Source organism: Lepisma saccharinum, chromosome 24 (genome assembly GCF_977018435.1).
Source record: "Lepisma saccharinum chromosome 24, izLepSacc3.1, whole genome shotgun sequence".
NCBI lineage: Eukaryota > Metazoa > Arthropoda > Insecta > Zygentoma > Lepismatidae > Lepisma > Lepisma saccharinum.
The window spans coordinates 61,396,516-61,409,954 of record NC_139252.1 but is presented as its reverse complement, the minus strand read 5'-3'; the positions used below and the strand labels follow the sequence as shown (position 1 = coordinate 61,409,954).

The 13,439-nt window shown below is 36.9% G+C and overlaps 1 protein-coding gene across 1 annotated transcript in view; it reads right to left on the bottom strand.

Moving 5' to 3' along the window:
* Positions 1–6,562, bottom strand: part of gig (TSC complex subunit tuberin) — a 75,882-nt gene extending 69,320 nt beyond the window's left edge. Inside the window, exons 1-4 of the mRNA XM_083110760.1 lie at positions 6,406–6,562; positions 2,944–3,079; positions 1,118–1,251; positions 344–534 (exon numbers count right to left, since the gene is read on the bottom strand). Of these exons, the coding sequence (XP_082966886.1) occupies positions 344–534; positions 1,118–1,251; positions 2,944–3,034 (416 nt within the window). The 5' untranslated portion in view covers positions 3,035–3,079; positions 6,406–6,562. The remainder of the gene's footprint in view (positions 1–343; positions 535–1,117; positions 1,252–2,943; positions 3,080–6,405) is intronic.
* Positions 6,563–13,439: the final 6,877 nt, after the last annotated feature.

Sequence of the window (13,439 nt, the reverse complement as noted above, 5' to 3'; positions counted from 1 at the left end):
CCAATTCTGATGTACTTATTGAAAAAAAATACCAATATTTAACTGATTCTGATATACTACATGTTGTTTGCATTATGTCAAATATACCTCTGACACAAAAATATGTTAACAGCATAAGTTTTTAATGAAACAGTAAATTATCTGATCTTGCCACTTGACTTCAAGCAACTTACATGAACAATTTTTTCACATAATAATTCCACAGTGTCTGTTTTGTAAATACCATACAAAATCAGTGAAATTTGTGTGAAGAATGTATTCATAATGCACGAAAAACATTAACCACAGACCATTAGACCTGTATGCATTTGTAGCACAAGGATTTTTTTTAAAAATTACCAACCTTGGACCAACATCTTCAGGTAGGTCATGCGTCTTGATGACTCTGAAGAAGTGAGCTCTCATTAAACCAAGCTTTTCATACTGGCCTTGCACCAGACACCTGAAGAAGGCAAACGCCAAGTGCCTGTGCTCCTTTGCAACATCTTTGTGCAGTAAATCTTCCAAGCACACCCACAACTTCTCGATGGCATTCTAAGATAGAAACAAAGGCAATAACGTCAGAAAAATAGATTAAGGATAAAAATACAAACAAAAACCAAAAATCTTCTTACACAAGTATATAATAATTGCACATAACTCTTGCGAAATTATTAATCACCTGTCAATTCCGGTGTCCCACTAACATTCTAATAATTTTATAAGAGACCTAGCACAGGGTGTTTCAAATTAAATGCCCTGATAACAAAAATTCAGTTAATTTTACTTTCATCCCACAGGTAGAGCAACCTGTCACCAAGGGGTCCTTAGGTTCCATTTCCAGTAGAGGCACATTGCGCAGTGGTTAAGATCAAACTTTCTTCTAAGTCCAGTGCTGGCCATAAACCAATTTTAAAACAAACTTTGACTAACACGCATGCAAAATCTTAAAATGCTTAAATATTCTCAAAATAAGCTTAGAAAGTAATAACTGTTCATGAAATATTGAACTTAAAACTTTTCTAATTTGACATTTTCAAATATAAATTAAAGAATGATCTTACATATAAGTTAAATCTTAGATATTCTGGTAATATTAAGAAAGAAAAGTTCAGATCAAATACAACAATGTACTTACATCCTCAAGCCTATTATGGAGGACATCGTCACTCAAATCCTTAATGGCTTTGGTACGGTGGCTTATTGGTGTTTCACGGCTGATTTCCTTTTCCTTCTCAGGGGTGAGAGCAAAATCTACTTTTCCTTTGTACCCTGAAACAAAACATAATAGATGATATAATTACATTTTCTTCGAAAAATACATTAAAAAAAATCACAACAGGTTATCACAACAATAACACTGACCTTATTAGGCAATTTTAATCTTGTATCTTTGCTTTTAACATACACACAACAAATTTTCTTCTATTAATTTTGCATGGAAAAACAGTAGCTTTGACCCTCTGTACCCCCCCCCCCCCAAAGAAAGTGAAATATTTTTGCATGGATTATGAATATTATGTTCATTTATGAATGTTCTCAGCAGGCGCGTCGCCTGATAATGTTCACATGAGCACGTGAACACTCATGTATAAGTCTTAAATTACGTACATATTAAATGCACACAGACACACACATACGTATATCTATTCGAAAAAATATTATGTTTGATGTGCGAGTATATACACACAATTGACTCTGACACGACTTCTTTCACGTCTGATAACTTTTTTAGATAGTTGGTAACACTGACTCCTACAGTGTTCCACGGAGGGCGTTGAACACAATTGATGTGCGTGTTGCATAGAGCTGACAGCTAAGGGGCTGTTGGCCACAATACCCCGAAGATGTTCACTTCGCTCTGCGAACACTGATGCAAGCGACAATACTTCTTTTATTCGGCACCAGAGTGCAGCATATACAAGGCATGTCTAGGGGGACTCAAAAAAGTCTGCGCTACATAGTTGCAAACTTTAGCGTCAATTCGCTAAACCTGGTGGATTTTAAGAGGGAGAGGGAACAATTTCCCATAGGTCCTTCTTGTATTACTTCAAATATAGCGTGATTTTGGGGGGAAATTGTTGAAAATAAATTGAACTGTTAATCTAACTTTTTTCAATTGAAGATGAGGTTACAAGGAAGAGGAGTAAATCTGCATTCAGTACAAAAACATTATTGTGAACACTCGTATGCGAACCGAACACGACGCCACTGGTTCTCAGTTGTTTTTAGTTTGCAGAAATATGTTATTGTGTACACATGTTATCATGCCATGAATTAGAACAGCCCGAAGGCTTCGTGCAGCAACAGCAGCTGTAATTTTGAATTGTTAAGTTAGGAGTGTTAGGTTTGGAGCTGATCACAATTGCCGACGTATTCTTTTGTTATTTAAGTGTGCATACAAACAGTTTTTAGTTATGCGGACCATACATTGGGATCAAATATATCCATTATTTGTGTATTCCGCATGCTGGAACCAATTATATATTACATAAAACTTCGAAATCTGCAAAAAAAACACAAAAAAACACAATTCTCGAGGGGTGCAGAGGGTAAACAGTGCTAGAATAACATCACATACAATGTTAGTACTGTGAAAAGCTAGCTTGATTCTTGTCAGCCAGGCTCTAGGCATGGATAGTCACCTAATTTCAAAAAGATCTAGTTGTTCCTTCTGCCAATACATACAGACATATAGCAACCTAATGAATCATTACACTGAGCATGAAGTAGTTAATCTTATCATCAGGTGGGGTAAAACAATTGTGCATTGTTCACGTTCTACACCTGTATCATCTGGCTGATTTTGTCAAGGAGTAGGAGCAAACGGAACAACAAGATGCTTGGCATCAAGATGGACAGTAGATATGTCCAAGGAACATGCTTTTGATTTCCAGAAAGAAAAAAAAACTGGCTTTCAGTCTGAAAATTGAAAAGGTGATGTGCAAAAATACATAATCTTACCTGATCCTCCTTTGCTCAGTCGAAAAAATTGTTTCAATTTTTCCTGAAGAGTCTTCTCCTTTCCTGTATCCTTAGAAACTGCTTTTGACATGGTTCAGTGTAAAACAGTGCAAGGACCAATAATAAAAACTTCAATCTGCAAAATAATAATACCAGTAATTCTTTAATGGCAGTTTTGGTTTCTAAGAGGAGGAGATATTGACGCATGTGGGTAAATCATTAGTGCTGATTGGAGCAACCCCAATGTTGCTACTTTTTTCAAATAAGAGATTTGAAATTAGTCATAGAGAAAAGCTGTCTCTGCTAACTTGTACATTATGAAAGGACAACAAGGAAATTTCTTCTGAAATCCTCCAAAAACTGCAGGACTTTGAATTGTAGTGTTCTTCAAAAATGTAGCAGTCTTCTTTGTACATTTTAGTCTCTATAATAATTGCAGCAATGGACTTTCACTGAATTAAAATTACATGCACTAAGTAATCTTTGCTTGACACATTACTTACACTCATCACAACTATTATAACCCTTACCATTAAAGGGACATCATCCAAGTCATTTGTCACCTAGAAATTTGATCATCAGAGTAGACAGGGGTAGGGAATCTCATTCTATTTTTTCTTCCTCAATAATTTCAATTTCTACACATTTGACCAAGAAAAATGCCCCTGGCCTTCTCTGAATATAAACTGATACTGCACTTGCTGCATTCATTTTAACCTGCACTATATGTGAAATGTAATCTAAGCTGTTTTCCACTTGGAGGGAAACTCATGCTTTTACTTCAGTAATAACATTTTCTGCACATTGGACCAAATATTATGTTCCTGGTCCCCTCCAAGGATAAATTGATATTGAACTCACTACATTAAATTTACCAATTATGATGCACAAAAGGCAATCCAAGTTGTTTGTTACCCGGGAAGTTGATTGATCAATGTGGGGAGGAAGTCGTAAACAATTTTGAAGAGGAGATGGTCTTGGCTGGGGAGAACAAATCATGTAACTTACTGAAATAATTGTTTCATAATAATATTTAAAAAATAATAAAAATAACAATTTGCTCAATACAAATAATACACAAATTGAATGCAAGCGATGTACATTTCCCTTGTATGGACTATCCCAGTGGTTCCCAAAGCTGGATTACAGGGGCAGTGCAAATGTTGCAATATTTTCACTGAAATGATATGATTGTTCGAAATATGGGTTTATTTAATACTTTTTACATATAAAATGTTTCTGAATTTTAAATAATTTTTGCATCTCAGAATAACTGATTTCTTCATTTTTACAGAAGAAAGTACTTACCGAAATCAGTTTCTGTAGCATTTTGAAAGTTCGTGGAGGTATTTTCTTTCATCGTTGAATCTGTTTGACTGGGAATTCATGTGGTTTTCACGAAAAATATCTCTCCGACGAACAATAGCCGTTGCTTTTCTTTGCTTCCTCTACTTGCAGCGGATGTAGCGCATGTGTGATGACGTAACCTGTGAGAGTTTCCAACCACGCTGTTGTTTTACAAGAACTGAAGGTGATTTTTTTTTTAAAGCTGTATCGCATTGTTTTACTTACAAAATTTTAACTATTCTTGCCTAACCTAACCTAACCTTGCCGGAAATGGTTTTCGGGGCTATTCGTCAATGGTTTGTGGGGCTATTCAGGTATTTTTCTGTTACGAAGGTTGGAAACACTGCATACCCACATGATCCACGACGTGGCTCAAGCTCTACCCGCCATATTGTGTGTTACGGAAGCGAAAAAAGGAAGAACAATAATTACTGTAAATGTCAGAAATTGAAATTATTTTCATGAGAAAAGCAAAATTACACCTTGAAGAATGTTTCGCAATGCACAATAGGTAAGTACGAATGTAAAAAGTAACGAAATAAACGAGTGAGAGGTGTTCAGCCAAGAAGAGACAAGTGCCTTTTTTTTTAAAAAAAAAAATTGAGGCAAGCAACCTGACCACACTCACCGAGCATTGCAATTGCTAGATAGGCCTACACTCTTCTTGGGCACCATGGAAAAAATCTTGAAACACTAAGGGCTTCGTGAAACAAAAACAATTGGAAATCCCTGGGCTATGCTATTGTTTGCAAACTATTTTTTGTCTTTACATGGATGTGCATCATCATCATGGGGGAAGTAGTGAGGTAACCGATTTCTGATGGGAAATCTGCACAAATCTGCTGAATATCATAAATTATGCAGTCAGCATATTTTTACAATATCAATTAAAATGTTTTCACGTACACTTATTGTCAAAACGATACATGCATTGCTTCTTCAAGATACATGATAGATTTAGGGTACCAGTTCCATAGATCGGAGACACATTAAAATTGGATATTTTGGGTCTCGTATGGTTCGTACTTAGCAATTGTGTATTGCGGAACATAGTTCAAGGTGCCATTATGCTTTTTACATGAAAAAAAAAAACAACACAATTTTTCACATAGAGAGTAATTTCTTTGACTCTTTCTTTCGCTTCCATAACACAGAATATGGCAGGCAAATCTTGACTACCATAGTGGGCATGCAGTGTTTCCAACATCCTTCACCGAAAAATACCTAGTATTGTGTTCGTCATTTGTGCAAATTGTACATTATGAACGGGTAGCTGACGGATAGCCCCACGAAACATTATGCACTGTAGCTGACCAATAGCCCCACGAACCATTTCGGATAAGGTTAGGTTAGGTTATGTTGGGCAAGCAGAGTAAAAAAAGGGGGGGTTGAAACACTGACAGGGGCTTACGTCATCAAACGTACACAGCATCCGGTTGTCGTAGGGCAAGCAAATGAAAGCAATGGCAATTGTGCGTCTGTGATATATTTCTCTTGAAAAATACATGATTTCCCAGTCAAATATATTCCACGATGAAAGAAAATACCTCGACGAACGCTGTAAACCTTGGAGAAAAGCATTTCCGTAAGTAGTTTCTTGTGTAAAATTGAAGAAATGTGTCTCCGATGTATGAAACTGTTACCAGATTTCGTTCTCCCTGGCATCATCTTGGCAGATTCAACAGATGCTGTGTCACAGGGCTGTTGTTAATAACGAATATTAAAGAAAAACAATTTATCCTAACTAAACAACAGATTCGGATTAACTGCATACATATTTCAAGGAAAAATTCTGAAATGTCCCGCTGGCTTTAAAAATTTGTCTGCCTAGTTTCAGCCTTGCACTTTATTATGTGTATACTTGTCAATAGTTTCAGCCTTGCACTTTATTTTGTGTATACTTGTCAAAGTGTGTGTGTGTGGGGGGGGGGGATAAATCATAAGTTACATACACGGGTTATAAGTCGACGAAATAACTACGAGGAAGCGGAACAAACAGAACTGTTATTGTCCAAAAGAATGCCCACAATACTTTTTTCTTTTAGTGCGATCTGCGATATTACTGAATTCGCAGCAAGTATTTAGGTCTAGTTATTACAAAATACGAGAACTTACCATTGGAGCTGGTTATATTTACACCATCAGAATACGAAAAGTTGTAGAACAATATACACGAGCTATGCATGAACCATTTATTTTCGCATTCTCCGCAGTTTTAGATTGAAATGAAAATCTAATTTTCTGCGTCTTCGACTTTGAGGTTCAGGTTAAATTAGAGGAATGCGCTACAAATTATCCATGAGTGCAGAATGTTATTAAGTAAATATAAATATTAGGTAATGAACTAACTCTTTGTAAAAATCTGAATTTAAACTAAAACATAGTCATAAAACCATGCAAACATCATATGAACAAAGTTCCTAACTTGCTCAGAATTCATAAGATTCCACATCTCTACTCATTGATAAGTTGATTCTTGTTTCACTTTTTCATTAATTCGATAGGAAGATGGCGGCGTCCATGAGAGGACGTAATTCGTTGGTCCGGTTTTATTTCTTGTAAAATTGCAGGCTCTTTTGGACGAGGACGATACCCAAACGCAAAACATGCTTGCTGAGCAATTGGGTGTTACTCAAGCAGCCATTTCCATGCGTCTACGTGCCATGGGAAAGGTTCAAAAGATCGGGAAATGGGTGCCGCATGAATTGACCGATCGGCAGCTGGAGAGACGCCAAAACACATGCGAAATCTTGCTTGCCAGACAAAAAGGAAAGACTTTCCTTCATCGGATTGTGACTGGCGATGAATCCTAAACGCAAGAAATCGTGGGTTGATCCCGGCCAACCATCAACATCTTCCTCGAAACCAAATCGCTTCGTCCGGAAGACGATGCTGTGTGTTTGGTGGGATCAACAGGGTATCGTCTACTTTGAGCTGTTGAAACCTGGTGAAACTGTCACTTCCCACCGCTACCACCAACAACTGATCAAATTGCACCGAGCTCTGTGTGACAAAAGGCCGGATTATCAACAAAGACATGACAAGCTGATTTTCATCCACGACTGGTTCAAAACTACTTGAAGACACGCAACTGGGAGGTGCTACCCCATCCCGCCTATTCACCAGACCTGGCCCCTTCCGACTACTATCTGGGTAAATGTCTGTTATATCGGAGACACATTTCTATCGGATATTTTCAGGGTAACATTATAGTATAAGGGAAACGGATTTCTTCAAATTTACAGGAGAAAGTACTTACGGAAATCATTTTCTGTAGCGTTGTGTAAGTTCGTGAATCTAGTTTTGATGCATTTTAATGCGAAAACATGTATTTTTCTGCGAAAATCTCGGTCCGACACGCTGTTTCTGCTACCGCCATTTGCTTTCTGCATGAGAGTACAATGTTCCGTGTGTTAAGATGACGCAACCCCATAGTCAGTGTTTCAATCTCGGCGTGTTTTCACTAGAACATGACGTGTCGAGTATTTTTTTTTTAACTATGCTTGCCTAACCTAACCTAACCTTACGGAAAATGGTTTTTGGAGCTAACGTCAATGGTTTGCGACGTATTAGCATAATTTCAAATCCGGCCACAAAAGTAGTTATTTTCCAGTGAACGAGGTTGCAGCACTGCATAAATCGACAAAACACTCGCACAAAGCGCCCTGAACCAGTACGCTATTGCCTGCCATAATGTGTTACAGAATCGAAATAACAACTAACAGTAAGTACTCGTAAATGTAAGAGATAGACAATATCTTAGTTAGAAATGCATTATTTCACCTTAGGAAATGTTCCACATTCCAAAATAGTACGTTAGCAATGTAAAAAAGTGTGAAATATATGATTTATAGGTGTTTCCCTTATACTATAATAGTACCATTTTCAGTTTTAAATGGTTCGTACTTACCAATTGTGTATTGCGGAACATGGTTGAAGGTGCCATTATGCTTTTTCACATTACAAGTAATTCTTTTGGGTCCTTTCTTCTGTTGCAGAACATACAATATGGCGTGCACAGCTGTGGATCACCGCACGTCGTGCTTGTGTTTTGTCGATTAGGAGTGGGTATGCAGTGTTTCAACCTTCTTAACCGAAAAAAACCTACTTTCGTGTTCATTATGTCATCACAAACCATTGACGGATAATCCCAAAAACCATTCACGATAGCCCCACGAACCATTTCTGGCAAGGTTATGTTAGGTAAGCATAGTTTAAAAAAAATTTTAAAAATTAAATTCTGGTACAAAAAAGGCACGTTTGGAAACACTAGCGAGACCGCATGACTTTCGACGCTCGCGCCTTCTGCAGGTACATAATAGAAACAATGGCATAATGTTGTCACTTTGCACAAAATGCAAGTTTATTATATCAAAAGTGCTTATTTCTTGTTGTGCAGCATTCTACGGTGAGAAAATACCTCCACGAACTTTCAAAATACTACAGAAACTCATTTCCGTAAGTAGTTTCTTCTGTGAAAATGAAAAAATGTGTCTTCGATATAACAGACATTTACCACCATCTGTTTTCGTCGATGGGCCACGCCCTCGCTGAGCAGCACTTCGATTCATATGCAGACGTCCAGAAATGGCTTGATGAGTGGTTTGCCTCGAGGTATCCACAAATTGCCTGAGAGGTGGGCAAAATGTGTAGCTCGTGAGGGCAAGTACTTTGAATAAATTTCTTGTTGCTTTCTATGAGCAAACCATGCATTTTTCTGACTACAGAACAGCAGATTTAAGCTTATACACCTGGTAAACAATATACAATAAATTATACATTAAATTCTGTGAGCGGTGCTTAACTTGCGCGTTTTGTTAATTTGCTTGACAATTAGCACCTGATCTACTGTTTTAAGTCCATGTTACATCCGTCCACCGTCAATTTTTCGATGTTTGCCATATTTTTGGTAGGTAAGTAGCATCTATACTTACGTTTGAGAAATTCACAGTGTGCTGAAATATATTTTTACCCAGTTAAGCACGTTGGAAGCCCATGAATTCTTCGATAAAATTGTGTCATTTTCCATTTTTCTAGCACCTCTAATTTCACCAGTTGGTATGCATTCGAGTCCAAGTTCCGATTGTTTAATTCCGAACTAATCATGGCACACGTGCATTTTTACGTAGTACAATTTCTGTGTTTTTCAACACATACTTCAGTGTCTTGGCGATTATTTAGTGCTAGTGCAATTTCTATTTGTTTTTCAACATGTACCCCAGTGTCTTAGTGATTATTTACTGTGTGTTTCTAGAGAGATAGCGAATTTACAATACTGGAAGCATCTTCAATTGCTTTCATATTCGGCATACTCACTAATTTTGGCCTCGTAATCACGTATCTGCAGTTAAAATTTGACGGTCACGTCTAGAAATTGCAAAATAAGTCGAAAAAAGTGGGTTCGTGAACGGAGTAAACACCCTTGATTTATGATGAAAACAATGGTATGACTTAAGATGACCGGACCCCTCTCCGATTTTCTTCATATTTGGCATACTTACTAATTGAGGCCTGCTAATGACGAATCTGAAGTTAAAATTTGTCGGAAACATCTAGTAATTGCAAAATAATCGCGAACCATTGGCGTTAGTTAGTTTTGGTTAGTTTAGGCAAACATAGTTAAAATTTCGTGTCGTGGTAGTCTCAGGATCTAGAAATTGCAAAATATTTGCGAACCATTGACGTGTGGTTAGGTTAGGCAAACATAGTTAAAATTTGATGTCATGGTAGTATCAGGAATATATATATATATATTTGCTTCTGAAACAAAATAATTTCGTGAAAATCGACTGTTTCCATTCCGAAAACTAACGCCTATTTTCACTTATTTTGCAATTTCTAGACGTTTCTGACAAGTTTTAACTTCAGATTCGTGATTAGTGAGTATGCCAAATAAGAAGAATCTGAGAGGGGTCATCTTAAGTCGTTCCAAAACAACTATCTTTTGCAATAGCTTTTCAAAACTATGTTTATGATGACCCTTAATTTTAACTATGCTTGCCTAACCTAACCTTATCGTGGATGGTTTGTGGGCGTGGGACAAACATGTTTTCTGCCTTTACGCAGATGCCATTTTCTCACATGAAAATCAACGCTCCATACAACTGATCTCACTTATTGCACAACACTTGAGCAACGTTGTGTTATGACTAAAGGTAGCATGACCGTTGTGCGGAAAGGAAGACTTCTTCATTTCAGAAAACATGGTTTCCATGTTAGTGCACGGAGAATCATAGCGGTAATTGACAAGGTTATTTTGCAATTTTTAACTGCAGATTCGTGATTACGAGACCAAAATTAGTGAGTATGCCGAATTTATAAGCAATTTGAGATATTTCCGTTATTGTAAATTCATACCCTAGAGAGTAATTTTTCCCTTCTCTGTACTCTTACACAATTCGGAGCAATTACAGCTGTATCTCCGATTGCTTTCAAATTCGGCATACTCACTAATTTTGGCATTCTAATCACGAATCTGCAGTTATAAATTGGCGGTCATGTGTATGAAATGCGAAATAAGTAGAAATAAGGGGGTCCGTGAACGAAGTAAACACCGGTGATTTATGAAGGAAACAACAATTTTTTGCAATGATTAGCGTTCAAAAATTGTTTATGAATACCCACTGAATTTTAACTATGCTCGCCTAACCTAACCTTACGTGAATGGTTCGTGTGGCAAGTATGTTTTCCAAATTTACTGAAGATGCCATATTGTCACATGTAAAACAACGTTCCATTGAACGGATAGCGAACTTCACTTGTTCACATCATCAAACATGGCGACAATTAGTATTGACAATCATAGATGTATGCACGGTATTTTGAATTTTCTAGATGTGACCGCCAAATTTTAACTGCAGATTCGTAATTTTGAGGTCAAAATTAGTGAGTATACCAAACTTGAAAGCAATCAGAGATGCTCCCGGTATTCTGTAATTATACCCACAATTCTTTATTTACAGGCAGCCATTAGTTTACTGTCATCTAGGATACGGACTGCTGTTGCCACCTACGTCGTGTGTAGAGAGGGTATTATGTCTAAATACTTTCATTATTAGGTCAGGTTTAGGTGTTTTATCCTCAATAAAACTCACCAGGGTGCTTTTGTTGTGAGGTGGGTCAGCTTTGGGGCTCTCAGCTTAAAATAACGCTCCTAAATGATCACATAACATCTAGTCTCATGCACGAAATCCTCATACTAATTAGTTGCTCCAAGCTTCAAACTTACTTCCACAATCGTTTCCAGTATTCTAAAGTGCTTCCTAATACCTACATGAAACTTGTGAAAAATCATTAAACATTGGGAGCCATTACCACAGAAAGTAATGATATAAAATCTGGCTTTCTAATCTATCCACCACTGCATATAAAGCGTCACAAACATATCTTGTGGAATATATGTATGCACTCATTATGTTGACATGACATTAGAGTTCTGTCTTATGTCAACAACCTTTAAGAGCTGTCCGAGAATCCAGTGCTAACATTTCTATAATAAAGTTTATAGTAATGAATGTTAACCCTTAACCACAGTCGTGAACCTTTTGGACACTAACACAGTCATGCGGTCCACAGGACCTCTATGAAAAAAAGGAATATAAATATATCAAGACATATTTTAAATGATGTGAATTTAATCATGTCTTATGCTTTGTTATTCACTGAACACTGAACACAATTACGTAGTTTTGACAGCAAAATGTTATTTTTTAACTTCCCTCAAAAAAATATTTTGTTTATATTGTGAGTTAAGCAAAACAAATACACCAATCCAAAATATCTCTTAACTGAGTATTTACACAGCTGATCAATGTGAATTTAGTCCTTAGTTATTGTTTAACATTCATTCTTCAAAACCACGGGTCCCTCTATTCAGTATATGCCAGAAATAAAAAATTGCAATTCTCTTGTCTATTGATCATAATAAATCATCGGTGATTTTAACCCTCAAACACAGTTCAGTCGGCGGGACCGCAGTATATAAATAGAACACCAGAAGCAGATAATGCAACATTTCCCTTCAAGCTTTTGCAGGACACTGAACTTGGGGAAGGTACTGAGAGAAAGGTAGCCTCAAGGTCAAAACTAATGCTGGGGTAAAAAGAAAAAGTAACGCTGCGGTCCGTGGGACGTCACAACTGTAGTTGAGGGTTAAGTATGTTTTTTGTGAACTTGACCAATTATGCATTCCAAAAATTATGTTGGTGGAATATCAAGCACACAGAAGTTGTTCCTATAAGTGCAACCTTGTAACCAAGGGGTCCTGAGTTCGATACCCAGTAGTGACACATAGTGGTTCGGATCCCACTTTAAACTGTAGGTCCAGTCCCGATTAGCCTTACTGTGCATACAGTGAACTTAAAACACCAACTCAATCAATCAAACAACCTATAAGTGCAAGTCTTATAATGATATTAATAATAATATCTTTATTCAGCGAGCGAGGTTCAGCGTATCCTGTTCTCCCACCTAACCCTTGTCAGAATACAGTCTATATTTAAGATGCATGTCCTAAAACAGTTATAAATATACAACTATAAAAAAAATAAGAACATATAAAGTTCATTAAAGCATAATTCACACAATGCAAGTAAAACTTGTATTTCTATTGACCATATAATATTCATAGTTTGTGAATATTTCATGGTTCAGAAGAGCAGAGCAGTGTAAAGTACAAAAGTGTGTAACTACTTGCTTTCATTATTTAACTATATTTTTCAGATCTTGAGATTCTGATTTGACTGCTTTGATACATGACCTTCATCAATTCATTTTCTCATGTCATCATGATTAACTTGGAACAATAAAAAAGTTATGCAAAATAGAAATCCAAATGTAGCTATCACAAACCTTTTCCTTTTTATAGAAAAGTATTTACGTCATGGGCACCTTTCGTGTTTTAATATTTTTATGATAGTAAAGTATATTGCAATGACAAAGTAATGCATTTTGATTCTAATATGGCCCTTGCTTACTTTGTCCTTGATGAGCCTTGACCTGCCCTTTTAGATCTTCTTCACCATTTTCTCACTACCTCAGCCTCCATTCCTCCATGATAGAATACTGTTAGTCCTGTCACCATGTAATCAAAGGATCCTGGGGTTCAATCCACGTGGAAGCACTTCATGGAGTTGTTTAGATCCCAGTGT